Source organism: Schistocerca cancellata, chromosome 2, assembly GCF_023864275.1.
Source record: "Schistocerca cancellata isolate TAMUIC-IGC-003103 chromosome 2, iqSchCanc2.1, whole genome shotgun sequence".
Lineage (NCBI taxonomy): Eukaryota > Metazoa > Arthropoda > Insecta > Orthoptera > Acrididae > Schistocerca > Schistocerca cancellata.
Genome location: NC_064627.1, coordinates 369,941,105 through 369,965,621, shown reverse-complemented (window position 1 = coordinate 369,965,621; position 24,517 = coordinate 369,941,105). Strand labels below are relative to the sequence as shown.

The 24,517-nt window shown below is 39.6% G+C and overlaps 1 protein-coding gene across 1 annotated transcript; it reads right to left on the bottom strand.

The window, feature by feature from the left end:
- Positions 1 to 1,521: 1,521 nt before the first annotated feature.
- LOC126161766 (NEDD8) lies at positions 1,522 to 24,517 on the bottom strand. The gene is made up of 4 exons (XM_049917822.1): positions 24,369 to 24,517; positions 24,253 to 24,270; positions 23,919 to 24,031; positions 1,522 to 2,119 (listed from the first exon to the last, which is right to left on the bottom strand). Exons 1-4 carry the CDS (start codon positions 24,384 to 24,386, stop codon positions 2,029 to 2,031), a joined length of 240 nt encoding a protein of 79 aa, XP_049773779.1. The 5' UTR covers positions 24,387 to 24,517; the 3' UTR covers positions 1,522 to 2,028.

Genomic DNA, 24,517 nt, shown 5'->3' with positions numbered 1-24,517 from the left:
TGTCTATTTATTCATTGTGAGGAATCAACCAAACTTAGGGTTCAGAAGAATATGAGGAAGTAATGTCATTCGTTGGAGGTAAAGCCTCATGTACTGAATGTAATGTAAAATGTAGACTTTCACGGCCGGAAATATCACGTCCATTATAATTATCCGGGCTGTTATGCCGTGGTCGGTTGATGAATTCTGTGGGTGTGTTGGACCTTCCATTGAGCTACGGACCTCCTTGAAGATGTCTCCCGCAGTCCGAGACGAAACATTGGGAATCACCACAGAATTCATCAATCGACCACAGCATAACAGCCTGGATAATTATAATGGACATGTAATATAAAAATCATTTACTCCAGTATTAAAGTCAGTGTATAAGATTCACTTAAAATGGTTAATGATAAATGGTACATTGGTGACCGTCAAGCTAGCATATTGGTACTTAAGTGATCATTAAACCTACCAAGCTCATAAATACTAGCACACAGTCCTGACTAGTAATAACTCAGCTGATGCGAAAAAGCTAATAGTAGAAAAGTACTTGTCACTCCACTAATTTCACAGCCAACTGTAAAAAGAACTGAACCGCATTACCAATGACTCTCAATTTGCCTAAAGTGATTTAGGGAAAATGCAGGATACTGAGACAGCCAATCGGAATTTGACACATACAGAATCACCTTTCAACTGTCATTTCTACACTGGAACCTCAAAATAACGTTCATCTCCAAAAGATATTGGAAAATACTATTTTATCAGTTTCCAGTCAATACTGGCATGCCACTTAGGTATTAGAAGGTTTTATGTTGTTCGCCCCAAAGAACATACTCTCATAAAACACTTGAAATTTACTAGATCTTGCAGCTATTATTAAATTGCAATGACAAAATCTATTTGAATATACAATAAGTTATAGTGTTTCTCTCATTACTGAATCAGTGCCAAGTGGCTGCAGATCCCCCAAGCACAAATGCAAAAAGAAAGCTAATGTTCATCATCACATCAAGAATAAGACCACCCGAGACTGAGCACAGAGTAAAGACAAGGAAGGAATCTGATTGTATTCTCTTCAAAGGTATCATCCTAGCACTAAGTGCAATTGCAGTTTGAGCAGAATGCATGTAACTTTACCTGCGCAATATGGACAGTTAAACATATCATGGAAGGAAACTTATCAGCAAATAATTAAAAATATTATGACATTAATGGGTAAAGCAGGTTACCTAATATAAATTAAAAGATTACCTGATAACATTTTGTCCTGAATGTTCCATACTACAACTTTATACTCAACTATTTGAGATTCACTACCAAATTTTTCAAACTACGCTGGGAACTGTAATTATATTGAGGTTTGATGATGGTATCATAATATAGTATTTGGAGCATACTACTTCACTAATATTACCTTCTGAACATCAGTTCATGTTTCAACACTCTTTCAGTCACCAACATGCTTTAGATATGAAAAAAATTAACCAATACATTTTAAGAATTAATTTTAATTAACAACTTTACACTTTTGAAAAGTGGTCATTATGGGATAACTAATATTTTCAACAACGAATTTTGGTTTTGTCTGTACTAAATCTTTTCTCCAGATCATACATTAAATGCAAAACAGAGCATTTAAAAATAAAAAGTAATTAATAAATATATACAAACAGCTTTATATACAACCAAAGAATGTTCTCCCATTCTTTTTCACATAAAAGCTATGAACATTTGAAATAATTAGTTATTAAAATTATTAAAACTCAGTTCAAATATTCTGGACTATAAAGTTTTCATAATATTCCAAAATAAATTTTAATGTGTTTCAGGAGAAATACAAATTTCTGTTACCAGGTGGGCTGTCTGCAATTTTAAGGCAAATATAGCATGCACTGTTCCAAGAAAACTGAACATGGTACAAGTAGGTTTACACTTTCTCCATATTGCCATTACATAAAAACTTAATTCTCATTATGGGTGAGTTCACCATAACAGTCTTTCTCAGCGTTAAATTCCATACATTTCCACCATCATAGAAGATATTTAAGCTTCTGCACCACCCCGGAGTGCCAGTACCAAATGTAGAACTGAACCTCCTTGGACCTTGTAGTCTTGTGCAGTCTTTTCATCATTCCTGAAACGACAGATACAATGTAAGTTGTCAAAGCTACAAGTATTCAACTGAACATATTTATTTGGGCATGACAAGCAAAAATTGATGTGTATTCATTATTTTCTCACAACATGGACAATTAAGTACATTAAATAAACTACACTTTTTACATTTTTTCCAAGTTTCAAAGAATAATCTTTTGTATGTTTTCCTTTACCCCCCTCTTTTTATTTAAAGAACAAAAATTACAGAGATAAGGATGTACATGGTGCACCTGTAAAATGCTATAAATATCAAAAATAGTTCAGCTGTGGTTTCTCATAAGCTCTCCCACAAAGAACACAAATTCTACAGAATGAGTCCAGACAGTTTCCTATTTTTGGAGCACTTAGTACCAGCTATTTTGACAAAGCAAGACAGAAATTTTCAACTTGCCACTTCTACTGAGAAACTATTCATTATAATATGGTAAGTGGTGCAAGTGTTAAAGAGTGATGTTACAATTGCTGCTATGAAAAGTTTATTTTTAGTAAAACCACCTAATACGGAACATCATTCAATTTAGTAAATACATAGCTAATAGTTATTAATAGATGTACGATAGTATTTCCGAAACTGTTTAATTTTGCATAGTAGTATATGATTCAGCTTGAGGAATATTAAGAACAAACATTGCTGGATTTGAAGACAGATCAGTCACCACTGTTAAAGTCGCAGTGGGTGGTGAACTCTGCGAAAGGGTGGACGATTTTGATCAAGCAATGGAAGCAGCCCATGATAATGGAAATCCCGAGGTGGTGTCCTCGGCTTTGTCCAGCTGCTCATTCAGAATAACAGGAATTTAACTTTAATAATTCTTTTGAGCCTGTCACAAAGTTTGTTTAAATCAGGGAGCATAGATTGGAAAAAACACACACTAAACATCAGCTGACGAGTCCCAGTATCTTTTCATTTTAGTAAGGTTTTTCATTTCTAGTGTCGACCAGTACCGGTAGCATATGAAAAAGAGAGACATGTGGTAGATCTGCACTCTGATTATAAGAAAGCAATAGCCTTGCATGTGACACTTACGTGCAAACCTTGTCACGGATAACTTGCAATATATCTCGTGTTTTTTCTCGAAAATGAGGAGTTATGGCTGTCCCTCTGAATCAAAAACAATTTCTGGCATGTTAGCTATATTTCATAGATAGCAATGCATGCCACGAAACATACCAAACGTAAAATGGCAAGTGACTATATGTTTCACTGCAAACTTTTCAAAATGTAAGTGGCATTTTACTTTACTTCGAAGAGACAAAATAACTATTGGCAACACCGAAAAGAACATTTCATTATGAAGCTGTGATGTCACACTATAAGATTTAAAAAAAAAAATCTTTTTAACAAAATAATTTCCTCAAAATCATATGAGAATGAATGCATAATAAAGAATATGCACAAATCCCAAAATAATGTTTTTAATATTTTTACACGAAAACAAAAGGTTTTACTGGAAAGTAATTACATAGGCAAATGTAGCTTTGCTTCATCTGGTAACATGTGCGTTGCTTGAGGCAGAGGGCCAATGTGGACACTGACTGACTGGTCTTGCCTTTTTGCCCTGCGGGTGGAAAGGTGGCTGTTCCTTCAGCAGGGTCCTAGGAGGCACATAGTGCAGGGGGTTGCTACTTATTGGGAGCTCCAATGTTAAGACGCATTAATGGAAACCATTAGGGGAAATAACGTTCAGGGCTGGAAAGAAAGTCAATGTGCACCTGCTGTGTCTATCAGTAGGCTTTGCCCAAGATGTGGACGTGGTCTTGGATGAAAAGGAGGCAGTGGTTGAAAACTGAGTGAGATAGGGTTGTAGCCTATCAACAATGTTATTCAATACATACACTGAGCAAGTAGTAAAGGAAAACAAAGAAAAATTTGGAGTAGTCATTAAAGTCCAGCGAGAAGAAATAAAAACTTTGAAGTTTCCTGTTGATATTGTACTTCTGTCAGAGATGGCTGAGGACTTTGAAGAGCAGTTGGACAGTGTCTTGGAAGGAGGATATAAGACGAACAACAACAAAAGCGAAACAAGGATAATGGAATGTAGTAGATTTAAATCAGGTGATACTAAGGGAATCTGATTAGGAAATGATACATTTAAATCCGTAACTGATGATTGCCAAAGCAGAGAGAATCTAAAATGTAAACTGGCAATGGTAAGAAAAGCATTTCCACTGAACAGATATCTGCTAACATCAATTATGGATTTAAGAAGTCTTTTATGAAAGTGTTTGTCTGGAGTATAACCATGTATGAAAGAGAAACATAGACAATAAATAGTTTGGACAAAAAGAGAACAGATGCTTTTGAAATGTGCTGCTACAGAAGAAAGCAGGAGATTCAATGGGTAAGTGATGTAACTATGAGGAGGTACTAAATAGAATTGGGAAGACAAGAAATTTATGGTACAACATGACCAACAGAAGCGATCAGTTGATAGGACAGATTCTGAGACACCAAGGGATCACCAGTTTAGTGCTGGGAGGGAAGTGAGTGTGTGTGTGTGTGTGTGTGTGTGTGTGTGTGTGTGTGTGTGTGGGGGGGGGGGGGGGGGGGATATAAATTGTAAAGGGAGACTACGAGATGAACAACGTAAGCAGATTCGGAGACACACAGGTTGCAGTAGTTATTCGCAGGTGAAGACACTCACACAGGATAGAATAGCATGGAAAGCTGCATCAAACCAGATTTCAGACTGCACCACCACCACCACCACCACCACCACCACCTACAGGAGTCTGCCAGTTCAGTTTCTTCAGCATCTCTATGACACTTTCCCACAGGTCAAACAAACCTGTGATCATTAATGTTGCCCTTCTCTGTATATGTTCAATATCCCATGTCACTCCCCTCTGGTATGGGTTCCACATACATGAGCAAGAACCTAAAACTGGCCACACAAGTGATTTGTAAGCAATGTCCTTTGTAAACTGATTGCATTCCTCCAGTGTTCTACCAATAAAGCAAAGTTTACTACCTGCTTTACCCTGACTGAGCCTACATTATCAAACCATTTCATATCCCTACACCCAGGTATTGGTTAGAGTTGGCCGATTACATCTGTGACTCACTGATATTTTAGTCATAGGATACTACCTCTCTTCGTTTTGTGAAGTGCACAATTTTACATTTCTCAACAATTAGAGCAAGTTGCCTATCTTCGAGTCATTTTGAAATCTTATCAAGATCTGACTAAATAGTTATGCAGCTTCTTTCAAACAATACTTCATTGCAGATAACTGCATCACCTGCAAAAAAAGTTGAGGTTACTATTAATATCGTCCACAAGGTCATTAATATACAACACAAATAGCACGGGTCCCAAAACACTTCCATGGATCACAACTGAATTTATTTCTACATCCAATGAAGACTCTCCATCCAAGATTAAATGCTGCAGGATCCCTGCCACAAAGCCCTCAATACAGTCACAAATTTCACTTGATACCCATACGATTGAACTTTTGGCAATAAACATTTGTGTGATACCGAGTCAAAAGCTTTTCGGAAATCAAGAAATACATATACCTGACTGTCTTGATCCAAAGCTTTCAGTGATTTGTGAAAAAAGTTGCAATTTGGTTTTCACATGATTGATGTTTTCAAATTCATGTTGGTTGACATTGAAGAGGTAATTCATTATGTTTGAAATACAAATATGTTTAGGATTCTACAATAAATCAATGTCAAGCACATTGGACAGTAGTTTTGTGGATCACTATTTCTACACTTCCCATAGATGAGTGTGAACTTCGTTTTACACCCTGTGCTTTCTTCCAACTATGGAGCATGGTTTTTTGTTCAAGGGATCTACAACAGATTATAGTTAGACGAGGGGCTAACTGTGCCACAAATTCAGTGTAGTATCTGACAGAGATTCCATGCCCTGGAGCTTTGTTCAGTTTAGACAATTTCAGCTTTTTCTCAACACCACTTACACTGAAACTTATTTCACTCACCTTTTCAGTAATGAGGATTAAAATGGGGTCATTCTCTTGGATTTTCAATTCTAAGTGAATATTTAAAAATGAAAGTGAGCATTTTAGATTTTCTTTGTTACCCTCAATTTCAGTTCCTGTCTCATTCACAAGGGACCGGATACTAATTCTGGTGCCTCTAACAACTTTTACATAAGACCAGAATTTCTTTGGATTTTATGAAAAGTCAATTGACAATATTCTGCTACAGTAGTCATTGAAGTCACCAAGCATTGCTCTCTTGACAGCCAAACATTTCATTTGGCATGTCTGTCTATAGTCCTATGCTTTGTTTTTCACCTATAATGCATTAGTCTTTTTATATATATATATATATATATATATATATATATATATGGAAGGTCCCCTCCATTATGAACTGTTGTACTGGGTACATATCTATCCAGTCAGTCAATATCTATGTCAATTATTCTTTTAAATTTCAACCACAGTTCCTCTACATACTCCTGCCCTGTGCTGAAAGTTTCAAGTTCTTCAGTGATTTATGACACTACCGATTTTTTATGTAGTTTACTGAAAATGTATAACTTTCTGCTTGTTTTTGTTGTTCTTTGTACTGCGTTTTGTTTGTTTTGGTTGCATAGGCAACTAGGGTCATATGAAGCCATGTCAGAACTGTAGATCACAAACGACTACACGTTAATTCCAATCATTGGAAGAGGAGACAGCTAAAATCAGGGACGTGGAGGAAGGTCTATAAAATGTGCCACAGAGAAACTAAGGTCATATTACTATGACAGATAAAAAGTAAAACGTGGTCGACAGTCCTGGCATCGTTTGCTAAAACGGTCGATAATTCAGACAGCAAACACAAATGAGAACTTAAGTGGTTGAAAAAGGGGCATTCTGTCAGCAAATGGTGGACCGTCTAAGCTCGAACGCAATGAGTACTAAATGGTGGGGGAACACCACTTAAATGGTGATGGCTAAAAAGGCAGTGCCTGATTCGCAACCTAGCTAAAATGATCTCCTCATGGCCAGAGGGCTGCAAGGAGGTCATCCTAGCTGCTGAGAGAGAACCCATGAAAGGAGGACCAGGGGTGATACCAATGTGACTCCAGCTCCTGACAGATGGCAACACAGTGATCATTGGAGGGAATGTAAGAACTAGCACACTCAGGTACGAGGATTGCAGCCTTGGCAGCAGAGTCAGCAGCCTCATTTCCCATGAGACCAATGTGAACAGATACCCACTTAAACATCACAGTTGCTCCATCGAGAGTGAGCAAGTAACAGCTTTCCTGGACCAGTTACACTGAGGAATGGACAGTGTACAGCACACAGAGAGGCGGAGCAGATGACAATTAAAAAGTCTATGCCACCATATGTACTGCATGACCTGATACAGGGCAAAGAGCTCTACTGTAAATACTGAGCAGTGTTCTGGAAGCCAATACCAAAAAACATTTGCGTCAATGACGAAGGCACACATGACACCAAGGTCAGTCTGAGAGCCATCATCGTACACAAAGATACTGTCGAAAAGATCTGTGTAAAGGTTATGAAACTGAAGGCGATAGAGTGAGGCTGGAGTAGTCTCCTTAGAAAGTGAATGAAGCCCAAGGTGAACACAGGCCACTGCACGAAGCCAAGCTGGTGAAGAGTTTACATCTACTGGGAATGTTGCAGGAAGTGTGAAGTTAAGCTGCTGGAGCATGAGCTGAAAGCTAGCTCCAGGAGGTAACAGAGACAAGGGATGCGGGCATAGGATGGGCGGCCAGGCATGGCAGACGAATGGCATGCGTATCTGCTGAGGATAAAGTCACGGCAGTGCGACAGCAGTAGTTCAGCAGCTTCTGCATACAAACTCAACCGGGCTAGTGTAAAAGGCGCTAGTGGCCAAACTGATGTCACAATGGTGGATACTATTGAGATGGTGTAAGAGGGACGGACATGCAGATGCGTAAATGAAACACCATACTCTAGTTTCGAATGGACAAAGGCCCGGTACAAATGTAGGAGGGTGGTTCAATCTGCTCCCCCGGAAGTACGACTGAGGACATGCAGGGCACTGAGGGACCGTGTACAGCAGGCTACCAGGTAAGATTTGTGAGAGGACCAAGAAAGTTTCCTATCGAGCACAAGCCCCAGGAATTTCGTAGTCTCAATGAGCGGAAGAGCAACAGGCCCAAGATGTAAGGATGGTGGAAGAAACCAACTGCATCACCAGAAATTCATACAAACATTTTTTTCAGTGGAAAAGTGAAAGCCATTGTCGATGCTCCATAAGTAACGATGATCGAGACATCGCCGAAGATCCCGCTCAAGGAGCCAAGTCCGTGGAGAACTGCAATAGATGGCAAAGTCATCGACTAGGCGGGAGCTGAAGATGCCTGGTGGGAGACAGGCCATTGTAGGGTTCATGGCGACAGTGAAGAGGACTGTGCTCTGGATTGGACCGAGAAACACATTTCTTGGATAAAGGTGTCTGACAAGGTAAAACCCACATGTGCCTTGAAAACTCCATCTTTTAAAAATTCCTGAAGGAAATGGAGCAGGCAGCTACGGAAACCCACACACGGAGAGTACAGAGGATACCAGGCCTCCAGCAGATATCATACACTTCCTCCAAATCGAAAAACATGGCCACAGTCTGGGATTCATGCAGAAAATCATTCACGAGATGGGTGGACAAAGTGATGAGACAGTCAACTGCAGAATGGTGCATTCGAAATCCACACTATGCAGTGATTAGTAAATTGCGAGACTCTATGATGATAATGAGGATGACGACGATGAGTGGGTTGAGGGGGCGCTCGAATCACGGTCATCAGTGCCCTGATGAAAAATCAAGATGAAATCTCATGAGTGGGGACGAAGACTGTTCCCACAGCAAGACTCGAGCCACCATACCATCTGGGCATGAATCATATGTAACTTCACCTTGCAAACACAGCTGGTGGGAGAATGAGGGCAATAGCTAGAAGGAAGGTGTTTGTCCTTACCGGGTTTAGCATCTGAAAAACGTGCCCTCTTCCCAGGTGTGGTTGTACATATGATGCAGAAAGTGCTTGCCCACAAGAGAAAGGTGCTGCAAAATCTGAATGTTAACATCATCTGAGCCTGTGGTGGAGGATCAGGATGAAGTGAGAGCACGATCTAGCCCCCTCATAGTAAAGGCGGTATTGTAGCACTCTCAATTCTGAGAAGGGAAGGGTATTGGCCAAGCCGCCTCCACTCGTTTGCGATGGAGGAGAAGTCAGGGCGATAGTGGGAGCAGCTCTTAATCTCCACAAAATGGTGGCCCAAGGTGTTGGTGATAGCTTTAGGATCCACGACGACACTGTCTGGTACTGTATGGCCGGAAATTGGGGAATGGATCTTGGTCACAGAGAGCCGTCAGAAGGAGTGGAATTGTCAAAAGAACTAGTGAATGAAATCCCGCTAGCTTTTTTGCTATCCCGAAGAATGCAACGACACTGTGCACGCTACTTCTTATAATGAATCCAGTTTGCCATATAGAATGATGGTTAAAAACACAGACAGCATGTTTCTGCCAGTGAATTGCATTGTGCCTCAGTGCACAAGGGGACCAGGACACAGAGTGATAAAGAGGAAGTGTGAAGAATGGAATGTTTTGCAGTGGTAAGGATAACGTTTTTAAGATATTCTACCCGGTCATCACAACTGGGGAAATGTTGTTCGTTGAAGGTCGGCACAGAGGGGTAAAGCCTTCAGTCAGCCTTAGTAAGCTGCCATTTGGGTGTGCATGTAGGTGTGATAGGAAGCAGCAAATGGATAGCACACGGGAAATGATCGCTCGAGTGCACATCAGAGACAACGGGCTACTCGAGACGATGGGCACACTGGGCTGTGCAGAAGGATAGGTCCAAATGGGAATAGAATGTGCATGGAGTCTGAAAGGAACATGGGTGCTCCTGTGTTAAGGCAGAAGAGATTAAGTTGACTGAGAAAATCAGCCAAGAGAGCACCTCTCTGACAGCTTCTGGGAGAACACCAAAGGGGATGGTGCACATTAAAGCCAGCGAGCAGCTGAAAGGTGTGAGGTAGCTGTTCAATAAGCTGAAGGAAGTCTGCCATGGAGACACCAAATGACAGAGAGATGTAAAAGGTAAAAAGAGGAAATGTCAAGTGAGGAAGGAAAAGGCGAACTGCAACAGCTTGAAGGTTGGTAGTCAGGGAGATGGGTTGACTATGAACGTCATCCCGTATGAGCAGCATGATTCCCCCACTGAGATGGAATGCCGTCCTCAACAGACTGGGAAGAAATGCAAGAGCTGAAAACGGTCTTGAGGACACAATTTTGTTACCCGATGGTAGAGAACAAGTGGGCTGCAATTCTAAGAGCAGCCGAAAATCATCATTGCTGGATTGAGCATTGCCAGAATTCCACTGGACGAGAGTCAAGATGACAAAAGAAAGAAGGAGTGTCACCTTGGCATCTGCCGAGAACCAGCCTTTGAAGACTCGCTGCTACAGGGCACAGAGGCAGGAGGATCCTGCTCCATGAGATCTACAGAAGCATCAGCATTCTCCGACTGATGGCCTGCAGAGTCCAGAGCACAAAATCGGTTGGTAGTGTGCACTGGTGACACGGAGGATTGCCGGGTGAGGGTATCAAGTGACACCGTTGAAGAGGGTCTTCGAGTTGGTGAGGAGCAAAGCTGCAAGCTGTTGGTGTGCTTGAGAATCAGAAATAGTCTCCAAAAGCGTAAGGCCATTGCATAAACGAGAGCAGGATTTCACAGGGCCTGAAATTGCATCAACACTTTTCCGAATAATAAATGGAATGATTGTAGAGAAGGACTGACCGTCTTCAGTACATGAAACCACAAGGACCATTGGTGCAGCTGGGAGGGTCTTTGAATCGTTAGCCTCAATCCGTTTGCGTTTCATAGCCACTGACTGTGAAGAAGAGAGAAATTCCCCCGTAATTGCCAGCGTCTCCAATGGCAAGCTCCTTCCAACTGGGAGCCCCCATCAGAAGGGGGAGCACCTGCCTTAGGTGATTCTTCACACCTCCCAAACACCTGACAGAGGAATCAATCAGCAATTTGGGAAGGTAGCAGCTCAGGCGATCACCTCTCCCTGGGACTGGCCTGTACCAGGGGATATGTGCAAACCCTACCTGCCGACCCAGTTACCTGATCAGAAGTGTGGGCTGGCTGTCAGGAGCACGCAGGAAGGAAAAAGAAAAACTGCAAACACTATAGTAGAGGAAGGATTGGTGAAGGTGAACAAAGAAAGGAAAAAGGAACAAAGAACAATGGAGAGTATTCTGATACTGACTACTGAAAATGCAAATACATAAAAAAAAGAAAAAGAAAGAAAGGAAGAAAGAAAGAGAAAGAGACAGAGAGAGAGAGAGAGAGAGAGAGAGAGAGAGAGAGAGAGAGAAGCCCAGACATGTTTCCCAAGGAAGGGGGAAAAAGAACAGCAAGAGGACAGACATGCAGCATGGAAGGGAAAAGCTGCTCCATGACTGGAGCCCCATGGTAGCCAAGCACGAACCTGTCAAAGAGCATCAAGGCCCCCTCTACTTTGGTAATCATTGTTGCCCCAACTGCTGTTCACTGATACCAGTTTCGATGTGGACATCGTCAAAAGGTAAGGTCTATTTGTTGCCATTAGTTCCACCATATTACCATCATGAGTGGGGTTCCAAACTATGTTTTAAATCATTTTCAGCTTCTGTGTCATCATATTGCCTCACCCTGAGAAAAGAAAAGACAGACACAACTAAATGGTAATTCATGGTTATGAGAACGTATATTAATTCACATGATGGCTCCCAGCCACAGAAATCTGTTTTGTTTTCATTTGACGTGTGAGCTGTAAACGAAGACACGGCCATGGGTCACGTGGGGAAGGACCCCCCACTATAACTCAGCTTGCTCTGCGCATGCGCGGATCAGGCAGCTTGGGCGCGCCAGGAAAATTTCTCCGGGTAGCTTCTGGCTGCTTGCTGCTACTGCTCATACACCAAACAGCCACGCTCCAAGTAGCCAGAAGCGGGAGGAAGGCACTGCTCATACGCGAATTCAGCTCTGCACATGCGCACGAGCCCGCTGGCAACTGCTCATACGAACCTTAAGTAACCAATGAGAAACACCACAACAGACAGCATGCGTCTGAATCTTCAGGTCGCAAAATACAATTTATCCCACCCAGTCGGTGTTCAGCTAAGGCGCACAAGACTCTTCATTTTAGTGACCTGGTCATTATGGGTTTCAAAGGTGGTGACGTAGTGAAGTGGTGCATGTCGAGTGGTTTCCTTGACCAAGAAAGAAAATGCATCAAGTGTGGTGAACCAATGACGCTAATTGGCCGTACAAAACATCGTGATGGGGTTCTGTGGGGATGCAAAAAGAATGACCACAGAATCAGCTGCAGTGTCCGAAATAACACATGGTTTTTGGGAAGCAAACTAAGTCTCATCACGATTTTGAAGATGACGTATCTCTGGGTCAAACGATGTAGAAATGTTTTCATCGTTGATGAACTTAAGTTATCGAGGAAGACTGTGGTTGAGTGGAAACACTTGTGTAGGGAAGTGTGCGTAGAAATGTGTCTCAGAGAAGGAGAAAAACTTGGCGGAGAAGGCGTGATTGTGGAAATCGACGAAGCAATCCTTGGAAGGAGGAAATTTGTTAAAGGGAATAAAGGCACAGGAAGGTGGATATTCGCGGGAATACAAAGAGGGACACACAAGTGTTTTTTTAAAGTTGCCGCTAAACGGACGAAAACTGTGCTCTTTAATGTCATAAAGGAATTTATTCTTCCAGGAACGATAGTTATTTCTCAGTGTTTTAGTTCTTACAAGTGTTTAGAGGACGAAAGTTTCAAGCATTTGATTGTGAACGATAAATTAACATTCAAGATCCCTCAAACAGGTGCACATAACATAAAAGAAAACACCTGGTCGACGATAAAAAGGATGTTAAATGGGCGTAACCAGTGCAGTAATATGTTAAATACGTATTCGAATATCTGTGGAGGCAGAAGTGGAGTGGAGAAAAAGACCTTTTCGTACGTTTTATGAAATCTGCAGCAACTGTTTACAAGCGTCAATAAAATGTATTTTATGTTTCACTTATTTTACGGAAAACTTACAAAGTATTAAATCATTTATAAAGCAATACATTTTTCTCTGAAAAATTCGGTTTGTTCATACTCTGGCACTTAATGTTATGGTTAGGTCTAAAATCTGATTACTTTTTCCTAAATCAAGATGAGAAACACTGTTTCATCACTGAATATAGAAACCAGATGCTCCACCACATTAGGTTTCCATAATGCTTTTTGGCAGGTGTTATGACACTTTTAGATAAAGAGTGTGGACGGCTCCTCAAATTTTACTCCTTTATTTTATGCAGTAAAAGCCAGAATCTGCATACTTGCCTCTGTCATTAGCTCCTTGTAGTAACATATTGACTTATCTGTTTATTGTGAAATTTAAAGAACAGTGCATAGCATGTTTTACATTTATATAGTGTCCCCAGAGAAATGCTCAATATTCTGGGAGATGATGCAACGAATAATTACAAAGAGAAAATTGTAACAGTTGTCATAATGTAACCCTTTTAATGAAACTGTGTCTAATCAATTTCTTTGTGCTCTCTTCATGCTGATGTTTGCCAGATCCCTTATGGAAAGCACAAGCACCAGTTGCTTACATACTTTCAGGTCTGGGAATATTCTCCACTGGTAACTTGTTTAAAAGCATAAATAGTTTTTAGAAATGTCATGGATGTATTTCATGTGGATTGATCATTTGCTGTACCAAAAAGTAACAAAACTAAGCTAGTTAATTACTTTATACTATTTCAGTTTAAATCCCTAAACAGAGGTCACATCTGACTTTTTTATGCTGGAAAGTATTGTAACAGGCATTGTATGAAACAAAAATTAACTACGTGAGACTTAGGATTTTGCTGGTGGTGGCACGGGGGAAACCCTAGAATTTGGAGGGGAAAAAAATTCTTTGGAAACAATCTTCATAACAAAATTTCATTTTTATGCATCATTCCAGCATTTTAATAATTGAACTTTTATCTTTCTAATGATGCTAAATTGAATAAAACAGATTCATAAATAAAGTTATAGTGGTTACAAATTTATAACCCATCTTGTCTCTTGACACCAGTTTGAGAAAATGATGAATAGTTCAAAAGGGCCTTTAAACTAGTTTTGATTAAAAATTCGAGAAAAATTACTTTGCTTTAATCCTCTTTCGTTATGTACTTTCTAACACGAATTTTTCACCATTCATGTGAAGATGCTGCTTTATTTTTGGATGATTTTAAATGAAATTAGCCAAATTATTCACAAAATATATTGATTGATCTTTAGCAACTCCACAGAGAACCTACTTGTTATCAACCCTCCATAACTGAAGCAGTTTATTTGTGAGTATTTTAGAAGTTAATATGTAAACATGCAATCAAAAAAATTAACACTTCATGCCAAATATTGTGTGCTGGACTGGGATTGAAACCTGGGAACCTTGTGTTTCACAGGAAAGTACTCTAATAATTTATCCGAGCACGACGCACAGACCCCAGCATTGCCTTGTCTCCTACCTTCCTCTCAGTCCAGTACACAGTTTTAAACTGCCAGAAAGTTTCAAATCAATGCACATGAGCTTAACTGCAGAGTGAAAATTCATTCTGGATGCCATCAAAATCTTGTTTATGAAATATCTTGCATACTTTCATGTCTTACTGCTAAATATTTTCACTGCCTATTTACTTTATTTCTATTTCATAAGAAAGAGCGTGTGTTTTGTATTAGAAAATGTTCTGTTTGTTTTGGAGACCTCTATATATGGTTAAAAAATGAGCTTTAAGATACAACTATGAAACATTTGGGTTCCAACATTTTAACAAGCACATTTTTCCAAGAAACTTAAAAAATGCTTAGTAGTTACATTAATTAATCTGGCTACGAATACAGCTTTTGGAGGAGAATGGCCAAGATGTGAGCTAGCACTTTCTCCGCTTTCTGTTTGTTAATTAATCTTGAAGACACTGAGGAGAATAACAGCAGCAAGGAGTTTGCAAAACTCATTCTGGCAAGTCAGGAATAATTTTTGTGAGTTTCCTTAATTCATCTGATTTGCTTTTGCAAATGGATTACAGTAGCGCTTTTGCAATACGTCAAATAGAAATAAGCATATAATAAATTCTTTTAAGCATATTGACGGTTTCAAAAGAGTGTGTTGGTCAGATTGGAACTGTCTCAGTGAATCAGGTTTCTTTTTACAATCACTAATAACAGGCTAACTGGCACTCTGGATTGTCTACACCACCTATTGTCAGAGGTGGTAAGTCACGGCCATCATCTGGTTTCATTTGTCATAAGCAAAATTTTAACCTTTTATGGTACAAAATCTTCGAGCTGCTTAGTAAACAAAACACTTCTGTTTTTATTGTAGATATTAAAATGCTGCACACATTAGTCAGTGTGCACCTGGGAACAACTGCATCTAGTACTTGAAATATATTTCTGTAAGTGAGATATAGGCCGTTTCCAATTTCCATGCACCTTGATGGTAATGATAACTTTAGTGCGGGTGAACACTACGTCCAAACTCTTGCAGGAATCAGATAAGGCTGCGAGCACTTAGGATAATGGTGGTGGATGCTGCATGTGTAGAGTGCGCCAAGTTGACAATTTGGGTTGGCAAGGAAACACATCTGGTAAGTCGAAGAAGTAATTCAATGCCCAGTTGTCACAGACCTGCATTTCTCTCAAGTCATGTAAATATAAAAAATTATGGCACCCAAAAGTAACATTGTTGCATCAAACCTAGGAAAAATAGTTAGCAAAGTATGCAAGAATTTAATAAAAAATAGTGACCTGTTCATATATTAATAACTTCTAAAATATTCTTAAATAAGTTCTGTAGTTCAGTACATCTGATAAGTACTTCTCTGCAGACTTACTGGGTTGAAAAATTGTCATGATATTTTCCAAACCCTGACATCTCTCGATTACTTTCAATATCCAGCAGCCTTAAAGTTGTCCAAAACTGTTGAAGAGCTGGCTTAACATTTTGCAACCATTTATTGAAATCCGCCTAAAGCCTTGAATTTTTTAAATCTTTAGCTCAAAATTTGACACAAATTAGTTTCCAGCTATAGGGAACATATATGCACTATTTCATTTGAATCAGCGATGGAGAGGTGGGGATGATTCCTGAAATACGTCACCTTCCTGTGGAATGACACTGTTATACTGAGTATTGTGATGAAGCAATAGATACGTAAGAAATATGGGTCTTCACAGTGCCACAAATTATGTAACTGTAGTTCTGTATTGACTTAAACAAGGTAAAATATAATGCAGAAGTTTATAATTCTTTATTAGTTACTGAATAAAACTTGCAGGGACAAACAGCATGCTCACTGAACCACAACAAAACGCTATCTATGACAGTAGCTTTAGTTTTGTCTCCCCTCATTCTGACTACAGGTCGAGGCCCGAGTGGCCTACTGCATCTGTCTAACCCTCTTGAACCCTCACCCTGACGAATAGTTTCCTGTGGTTATCCATCTGTTGGTAGTACTGGCGTTTCCCCTTCTGAAGGTAAGTACTGGCCAGCCAATAGCTTTCCTTGTAATTTTACAGTTTACTCAAATTCTTCCTTTGGATGCTCATAGCACAACAATTCATTAAATGCTACAAATGGGAATACTATTGATAGAATCTACTATCAACAAAAATGTTTATGCACATTTAACAAAGAAATTGGTGTTAATTATTTGTTCCGAGATTACCACAAACCGATGTAGGTTTCATAGAAGCCAACGGCTAAGAAGCTACTGGACTCTCATTAAGAGACCGGTAAACACCTAATGTAAACTATAATGGCTCTGCACTACTCTGCAAAAGGAAACAGCATGAATCCAGAAGCAACTTGTACAGATCCATGTTTGCACATTAAATTTTACTTTTACCAAACAGGATCACAGAATTACCTTCATAAATTGAAAAAAAGCTGAGGGATGAGCCAAAAAAGAACAGAAGTGACCAAAGCAGAGCATGAACAACAAAGAGGTGAGAAATGAAATAGAAGAAATGTGGAGGGATCAGGTAAACCTTACAGTGAGATAATGCACAGATGAAACTGCCACATTTTGCGTATTATTTGCTCCACTACTGGTTTCAATCATCAGATGTGAGCACCTTCAGATGTTCACTGCCTTGGTGGGGAAAAGAAAACACCACAGGGCAGTCTTATCTACACATTAATTCATAACATTCACTGCCCCCCCTTCCCCACAGGCCGTGCCTTCACTTTCTATGCCACCACTGAAATGCCTAAACGGTACTGACAATAAGAGAAGACAAAGATAAAGCAAGAAAATAGATGCCTGCTGTCCTAATCAAGTGCCACCTTCTTATAGTCATACAAATACACACTGTCCTTGTGAAGAGCTGTTAAAGGAATCCACAACAGTCTGGTGGGGGCAGGGGGTTAGATTTGAGAACAGCTCTTCCTAAACTCATTAAGGTCAGTACTTAAATTCATGTAACATTCAGGTTAACCAAAGCGTCTGATTCCACCTGTCGGCTTTGACCTGTGACGTAAGGCTGTTGTGGCGTGTGATGGCACGACAGTGCAGAGTTTAATTGGTGAGAGTGGCGTGTTTGTAGGTGTAATTTTGATATGATTGGTGGTGCTCTCTGGTGGTGTGTTTGTGTGTTAGGGTAATGTTTTTGGTTTAGTTTGCATGTGTAGCGTGTTTATAGGTGGCGTATTGTTGTGGTCGGTGGTTCTCTCTGGTGGTGTGTTTATGGTTAGCATGTTATGTAGCGTATTGGGTTCACTTGCGCGGTAGCATTGCAGGTGCATGGTATCGGTGGTGCCTGTGCTTTCAGCAGAATATTTTTCAGTGAGTTAACGATTTTGGTTTTGTTATGTCGACGTTATTGTAGTTTTTTTTCCTGTTCATCATGTTTGAATTTTGGTAAATCACATTGGTTTATGTCTTTTGTAGGTGTGGATACGACTGACAAGGTCAACAGTTTTTGGTTGTCGGAGATGATGGGGGACAGTGTGTTGTCTCTAATAAAATTTCATCAGCTATTCGGCCTGTTGGCTGAAGTCGTGAAGAGTTCAGTGTGTCGTGAAGAAATGAGGCTTACTAAAGTTCCAGCGTCTCAGATCACGGACGGCTATATGTGGAGAGAAGTGTTCGATTCTAATTTTGATTTTCTAGGTGTTTATATGTTTGTGGATGGATTACCGTATCTACTCGAATCTAAGCCGCACTTTTTTCCGGTTTTTGTAATCCAAAAAGCCGCCTGCGGCTTAGAATCGAGTGCAAAGCAAGTGGAAGTTCTGAAAAATATTGGTAAGTGCCGCCAGAACTAACTTCTGCCGTCGAATATATGTAGCGCTACACAGGCATACTTTGTATGCACAAAGATAAATACTGGCGCCAAAACCCCCGCATCATTAAAAAAAAAAAAAAAAAATAAGTGGAAGACGAGCTGTTTTTCTCCGCCCCGAGTTTCCACCACTGCACTTTCATACATTATCCAACGAAGTAAATACAAATTCCGTATTGTTCATCTTCGAATGTAGCAGAATTTCAATGTACTACGAAAATCCGACATGCAAGACTGTTTGGGATGTTTGTCAATATGACCAACTCTACTTTCTGAATTTTTTCGTACCTGTGAGAAGAGATGGTTGCTAATAGGAACCTGATGAAATGTGAATCGCATGCAGTATTCTCTTCACCATAGGAATAATACGAATATCAACATTTTGTCATGTATTCTTTTGTGTTTGCTGCTATCTCACTTAAATCCTGCCTGCCTAATAAACTACGAAACTAGAGTGGGACAACAGCAAACGCGGAAGAATATACGTATCGTGTCATGTTTATATTCATATTATTCTTATGCCTAATAGTGATACAGTCAGAAATGAAGCAAGGCAACTGACTAGATTTTTAATTCTAAGATGACTAATTTCTGTGCAGAATTTGATGTACTAAAGAAGCGGCCGCAAAGATTTTCAAACGGAGAAACATTTTCGCCTAACTCTCGTTCAGAACATGTTCTATCATACGCAGTCTATTACTTGGTTCTTGTTGACCATTATCAGAGAAAGCAGCAGTGTAAGTAACAACAAATAGCAGTCTCTTGCCATTGTTTCGCTAATGAGATGATTACTCTCTCTTTTTTTGAACTGTAAGCGGCGGTAGCGCGCACAAAGGCAAGCCATGCCGCGAGCGGCGACAGGCCGTAAACACGCACTATCAGAAGGCGACAAACAATGCGTGACACAGTACAGTAATGCATTTTCAGCTTAGAGCGACACAAACACCTATAACAAAGAAAACAGCACTTATCAGATCAAAGCAAAATAAGCAATCGATTCAAACCAGACGAAGCACGTGAAAAAGGAAGGGTACCCGTATAAATACGGACGGAGCGCCTGACGCATAGCAATGGCTACCTGGTAAAGCTTAACTGCTAAGCTTACGACTCGAACCAAACTACTGTAGCTGTATCGTCATTCATTCGACCTAAATTGTGTCTCATATTACAATGGACCAACTTTGTTTCGATTTGGAGGTGCGGCCTAAAACTTTACTCTCCCCTTGAATTTCGAGTCTCAAATTTCCGGTGCGGCTTAGATTAGGGAATTTTTTTTCCCCCTTTATTTTGAGTCTCATTTTTCAGGTGCGGCTTAGATTCGAGTAAATACGGTAAGTGTGGTGAGGGTGAAAGTTTTGAGACTTATAGTGTGGTATCGGTAATTGCTGTTGACCTATATAGGTCAAGGGAAGTGTTCAATTCCAATTTTGTTGTTCTGTTGTGCTTTTTGAGATAGTGATGATTGTGGATGTGGTTGTAGTTTTGGGTTTCATGATTTAGTATCAGTATTTTCTCTTTACTTACATAGGTCAAGGGAAGCGTTCGATTGCGGTGCATATTGTTTTTAGTTGATATTGGGAAGGTTGTGGTCGTTTTATTATTTTTGTCATTTGGTTTGGTGGCGTGTGTATTTTTAGTTTGCCCCACCCAAAAAAACCCCAATTTCTCTCGCTTGTCCCATTAGTTTCATTATATTTCATTATATATTTGGAGGAACATATATTTGATGGTTTTTTGATCTATTTTTGTATTTGTTGTCATGTTTACGTTATGACATCAGTCGCGATATGGGAGTAGTTGTGAATGGTCATTTCTGCATTATTGGTGACATCACTGGTCAAAGCAGACAGGTAGAATTGGACGTTTCTGTTAACCCTAACATTCCATACATATAATCCTTGGACATGTTAGACTTCATAACATCTATGTATACTAACATCATGCCAATTTTAATACCTTTATATGAACAACAATAGTAATGCTGATTCAGTGTGCGTCACAGGCCTGGTGCAATTCTTCCAGCTGCACATCACTGTGGTACTTTAGATGTCTGTAACTTGCCCCACTAATCTTACATGGGAAAGGGCACCTGCAGTTTCACACAGAACAATCACATGTCGTTTCTGGTGATCTTCATATCACTGAGGTGTGAAGGTTATGTTAATGAGAGACTGAAATGTCAGATGCTTCAGCCAGGATTTCAACCCGAGACCTTTCAGTTTCCAGGCATACACTTTACCACTAGATTGCCAGGTGCAACAATTTCTTAATAATCTCTGCTAGCTGCAACACTGAATTTTCCAACAAATCCTAGAGAACTAAGTAAAATGTCTTGCAGTACTGAGAATAGATAATGTGTGATAGGACAATGTTTAAGATGTTCTCAACATAATAAGTCCTTAAGATTACAATGCTGAGAAGAAAAAAAAACAACATCTGGAAGCATTGGATGGAAGTTGGTGGGAACCCCAAGCGGGGATGGAAAGAACACAGCTCCACTGAAAATCTTGAATGAGATTCGGGAACGTATTTTCATTTAATGTCCATTGTTTCATAAGAAAAGGCTAATTATTTTGGGAACTAGAAGGAGAAAGTTGGGAGAAGGCAAGTTATAGGGCCTACTAGGAATATATTTTCCAACAACGTACCAAGATGAAATACAGCCTGTACACTGGAATTCTGAGGCACATGACCACCTTTACAGTGTGCTTGGCTCAAAGAAAACATAAAGCTGTCATATGGTATTGTAAGGGATGACTAGTATCAGCTGTGACATTTCTTGATGCTATTAACAAGTGACCCAAGGAAAAATTTCCAAATTTAGATACTATTTGCATGTATGTGTTGTACAGTTTGAAAATAGATATGTACTCTCAAGGTTATGTTTGGTGGAGGAGGTTTTTAATCTGCATAGCGATTGGACCTTCCTTGCTGATTCTCACAATGAGAGGGCTATAGATGGTGTTGAGGATGTGTGCTGGAATATAAGAAAGATGATGAGACTTACCAAACAAAAGCGATGGCAGGTCAATAGACACACAAACACAAACATACACACAAAATTCAAGCTTTCGCAACCAACGGTTGCCTCATCAGGAAAGAGGGAAGGAGAGGGAAAGACGAAAGGATTTGGGTTTTAAGGGAGAGGGTAAGGAGTCATTCCAATCCCGGGAGCGGAAAGACTTACCTTGGAGGGAAAAAAGGACAGGTATACAATCGCACGCACACACACACACACACACACACACACACACACAAGCGCACACACACATATATCTGTGTGTGTGTGTGTGTGTGTGTGTGTGAGATGAATATGAATATGCAAGGAAATAGTCAAGTAGCAACAATCCTCTTTGTACTGACTAATGCAGTCTCTGAATGGTAAACATTAACAGTGTCAGTGACTTTTCTGTTGTGTGCTGTGGTTGTTAAGTGCGAGTTGGGAATAACGGGAACTGGACACTATGAATGATGAGTCAGATGATTAAATAAGGTGGCGGAAACAAAGAGAAAATAATGTTCTATAAATGTAGTCATGACATAAAATGTACGAAATTACGTGGTGGCATGATGGACTGGATGATACTGTGCAGAATGTTGTCATATAAAACAGAATATTCTGTAAAATGTGTACTATTAGGTTCCTATGTAACGACAACCTTTTGAAAAATACCCCACAAAATTTTCGAAATGATCATTGGGTTACGCTACTGTTCTGTGTGTCACGAAAGCCAGGTCTCCTCTAGTCACATGTGCTGGCTTCACCATCTCACAACCAGACTACAACATTGGAATACCTATCAATACCCCAAGAAATTCTGCCATGTTCCAAGAAACATGCAATAAATTCATACAGAAAACAGTAACCAACATTATAATCAGTAACAGGCAGATCAGTAATAGTCAGTCTTGCATTGTCCCATGTCAAAAACTGTAGTAGTCAATTCATATATCCTGCCGAAACATGTTACCAAAGTCAGTGAATCTCACTGGCAACTATATGCAGTCACCAGAATGGCTATGACCAACGAAAACAAACTGCCAACACGCAGCGGAAGAACTACCAAACACTATACGTGCACTTTAACCCTCAGAATTATGCAACATCTACTCCAAAAGATGTGAGACTTAGAAAAGCACAGATTCCAAAACAAAACCTGATTTTGAAGTACATACACATTTGAGTCTTATGTGCTCAACTGCAGGTCCAAATTAGAAAAGTTTGTCGTTTTAGGGCAAAATTCAGCCATTGCAATAACAGTGAAGCTAAAATACAGTGATGCATATTCCAGCAAAGGCCATTTTCAACTCTCATTTAACAATGAATCCCCTAGCTACTGAAACTAGTGTTAGAAAATGATATTTCTTACATTAGCTGAAAACAGTCAAGAGGGTACGTTTCTGAACTGACAATGAACAAGTTAGGTGTATTTTGGAACCCAATTAACAAAATATAATTGACTTAGCTACTTGTTCTATAGTTTTACTTGCTCAAAACGACTTTTGAATTATCTGCACTGAAGTGTGTACCTTGATACATTCAAGTAGGCCTATGTAACCCACAGAAAAAAAGTGGTGACAAAATATTCACTATTTATGCAATTGTCATGCTCCTAAGATTCTTACAATGGTGTAAATGTAATCCATAGCTACAACTTGTTCGTACCAGAGGTGTCACGTTATTAGCATGTCACAGACTTACTGCAATTACCTGCACTTCAAATATCTTCACATAAAATTGAAATTTTCAACAAAGTGAAACGCAAGGCCCACTTGCGCAACACCTATAATACAGATGTGTAATACAACAATCTCTTTACCCATTACACATTTGTGATCGCGTTCTGCGGCGATAAGAACTGGTCAATGATTGTTCACGTGGATTAATAAAAATATATGTGATTTAGTATTTTAACTACATCACTGTAAACCTGCCTGCATGTCACAACTTTAAGCACTGATTGCTCCTGACTGTTTGTACTTATGTGTGTTGCTCTCTTCACTGTCAATACCTCAGCAACACACATTTGGTCTTCATTACTAATCGTCTGTACCCTGTTAACATCGTATCATACGTCAGAACAATCACCACCACAATATGTCAGGCTAATGTTCATGGTTCACTATCATTTCACACTATCATATGGAACATGTCAACATAAAAACATTTAATACACGATCGTTTACTGAACTCATCTGCGACGCAATGGCCGACAGTTGTAATAAAACAAATATTCCTGAATTTCAAAATAAACGACAACAGATTAACAAATCGTATGGCTTATAGCAATAGCTTTTTTTGTGAGGTAACATGCAATTGGCATTAATGTATAACTTTACGTATCAATGACAAGCGGGGGTTTCTGAACAATCAGGTGAAATATACAATGAAAATAGGGAACGTTAGTGGTATATTTACTTACATTTGTTTTCCTGAGAAGATCAATCTCTGTTGCTGCGGTGGTATTCCCTCCTTTTCTTCAACGCGTTCCTTTATTCTCTCAACTTTATCAGTTGGTTCAATATCTATTTCAATCTGGGCATGCAGGGACAGATTCAGAGAAATAGTTATTAGCCAGATAACGAGTACGTTCCTGCATTCTTGTATATTGTTTAGTTTATGACAAAATCGGTATAAATAATGTCAAACAATTCTGTAGTCAACTACAGGACATAGCAAAAGTATGATGTTCGTAGCATGTATGAAATGTATACCACGATATTCTAAGGTACATTATGAAAGAATACGATACTTACTTCCTTTCCCGTCAATGTCTTCACGCCGAACATGGAAATAAACACAAAGTTATTAAATGCTATGACTGAAGTTAAAGAGTGAAGAAACTCTATAAGAAATTTAAAAAATAGCTTACTTTCACTTTGATCAGCATTTTTTATTTTTTTTCGAGAGATGAATAAAGAAACAAGAAACTCCCTTACACCGGAATACCTTTCCCACCACAGCAAATCGCACTTCAACCGCAATCTGAATCAAAGATGCAACATAACATTACAACAAGAA

Coding starts and splice junctions, on each gene's coding strand:
- LOC126161766 (XM_049917822.1), bottom strand. Junction 2,120..23,918: donor ATCTTCTCAGGAAAACAAAT/GTAAGTAAATAT, acceptor CTGTCGTTTCAG/GAATGATGAAAAGACTGCAC.